This window comes from Trachurus trachurus (genome assembly GCF_905171665.1).
Source record: "Trachurus trachurus genome assembly, chromosome: 1".
Classification (NCBI taxonomy): Eukaryota; Metazoa; Chordata; class Actinopteri; order Carangiformes; family Carangidae; genus Trachurus; species Trachurus trachurus.
Genome location: NC_139891.1, coordinates 29,390,044 through 29,392,252, shown reverse-complemented (window position 1 = coordinate 29,392,252; position 2,209 = coordinate 29,390,044). Strand labels below are relative to the sequence as shown.

The window sequence follows — 2,209 nt, the reverse complement described above, 5'->3', positions numbered from 1 at the left end:
ATAGCCATTAAAAAATGACCAGTGTTTTTATTAATCAACTCATCTCTGATACATAAAAAAAAAAACAATCAATGGCTTCACACATCTACTGATCAATGCAGGGATATTATTCTGCATCACTGCTGGTGTTCATATTAATGAACAAATGCCCTGTTTGTTTTTTCCACATTTATATTATGACTGTATTTTTCCAACTGCAGCTGAATTCACCAGTTTTTTTTTTTTTTTTTTCATTTTATTTTATTGTCCTATAATTGATCCATTATTTGTATGTTGCTATATAAATCAGAAAATGTTGAAAAATACTCAACACAACTCCCCAGAGCCCAGGCAGGTGACATCTTGAATTTGCTTTTTCTGCTCCAACCAAGAGTCAGAGAGCCAAAAAATATTGAATTTATAGCCATAATAAAAAACAGAGCATGTGATCAGAGAAGCTACAACGAGCTAATCTTTAACACTTTTCCCTCATTAGACAATTTAAATAACTAATAAACCTTCACAATAACTTCTGCCAATCAACTAAATGATTCATTGAATAATCATTTCAGCATCAGCCTCAGTAACCGATGGAAAGAAGATTAAACTCGTCTCATGTGCCAATTTTCCACCTCTGTGTGTGTGTGTGCAGGTCTGGTTCCAAAACCGACGCGCTAAATGGAGAAAAAAGGAGAACACAAAGAAAGGTCCGGGTCGGCCTGCGCACAACTCCCACCCGACCACGTGCAGCGGCGAGCCCATGGACCCCGAGGAGATCGCGCGCCGGGACCGGGAGCGGGCGGAGAAGAAGAAGCGGAAGCAGGAGAGGAAGCTGCTGAAGTCGCAGAACAAACTCCTGGCCGGCGACAGCAGCTTCCACACGCCCGGCGGCTCGGAGAGCGACAGCGGCGTCTCCCAGTTCACCGACAGCGAGCAGCAGCCGACGCCGAACAGCCACGTCAACGGGACTATTCACATCGAACTGCCAGCGACGAAGGGAGGAGGACAACACCAAACCGAATCCAGCTGTGACCAAACCAGGCACGACGACTTCGGCCACTCGCTACAAAACCACCCAAACCAAAGAACGGCGGCGGCGGGGGAACGGGAGCCGGTCTCTCCGGGCGGCGGCACGACGCACGGCTCCTCGGCGCTGCAGAAGAGAAACCCTTTCAGCGTGGAGAGCCTCCTCTCCGACGCCACGCCGCGGCGGAAGGCTCAGCTGGACTTCCCTTCGCTTTCGCCCAGTCAGAGGACGCTGGTGGGTAAAGGTCACTTCTTGCTTTACCCCATTACCCATCAGCCCTTGGGCTTTCTCGTGCCCCAGGCGGCGCTGAAGGCCGCGCCGTGTCAGGACAACGGCGCCCGGCTCAGCCTGGGACAGAGGTGCGTGCCAAGCGAGGGCAGCCCGGCTCCCTCAGACCTCTCCGCCGCCTTCGTCACGACAACGACGAAGCCTCTGAACTCGGATCATATGGAGCTCAGCAGCAACACGCAGCGTCGCCACGGCCACATTAGCAATAGGGTGGATGGCACGGACGTGGACGAGTGTGGTGGTGGCGGTGGCGACGGCGGCGGTGGTGGTGGTGGTGGTGGTGGCGACTGCACCGAGGGAAGGTTCCCCGCGTCGCCTCCACCCAACACGGCGGCTCTGGCCAGGCGGCTGAGCTCCACGCACTCCAGTGACAGTGGCGACGAGAGGAGGGGGCCCAAAGTTCAAACGGAGGCGGCGACGACGGCGACGGCGGCGGCGGTGGCGGTGGCCAATGGCTGCCAAGCTGCCGAGGAGGATGCAAGAGAGGAGCGAGCGTCTCCAGACCTCTCCGAGTGTCTCAAGGCAAACACAGACTGTCAAGAAACACCCGGAACAGATGGAGAGGATGTCGATATGGACTAACACTTTGCAAAGGAGCAAACATAAACAAAGGACCAGGAACGACCGCTCAGACTATTCAAACATTCCCAAAGCTCTGCTGAGACACTCTAAAACATATCAGGAATCAGGAGACTTAATTCTCATCTATTTTTTAATCATAATGTGTGATCAATCCAGATGGCCTCCCCCCTTAAAGAAAAAAAAAAACACAACAACAGAAGCTGTGGTTGTCTTCTTCTTCATATTCAGGCTTTAGGCCCCCAACACCTTTAGCAGCAGGTTCTCCCTCTCTTTTTTTGGTGACCAACTTGTAACAGAAATAGGCGACAATAACAACTTCAATCTTATACACAC

At 51.7% G+C, this 2,209-nt stretch overlaps 1 protein-coding gene across 1 annotated transcript in view; it reads left to right on the top strand.

Annotated features, from left to right (window-relative positions):
• The window catches only part of LOC310995263 (homeobox protein unc-4 homolog), a gene marked incomplete at both ends in the record, with an annotated part of 5,064 nt that extends 3,188 nt beyond the window's left edge, over positions 1-1,876 (top strand). The window contains one exon of the mRNA XM_083984272.1: positions 632-1,876. Coding sequence (XP_083840398.1) covers positions 632-1,876 — 1,245 coding nt within the window. The remainder of the gene's footprint in view (positions 1-631) is intronic.
• Positions 1,877-2,209: the final 333 nt, after the last annotated feature.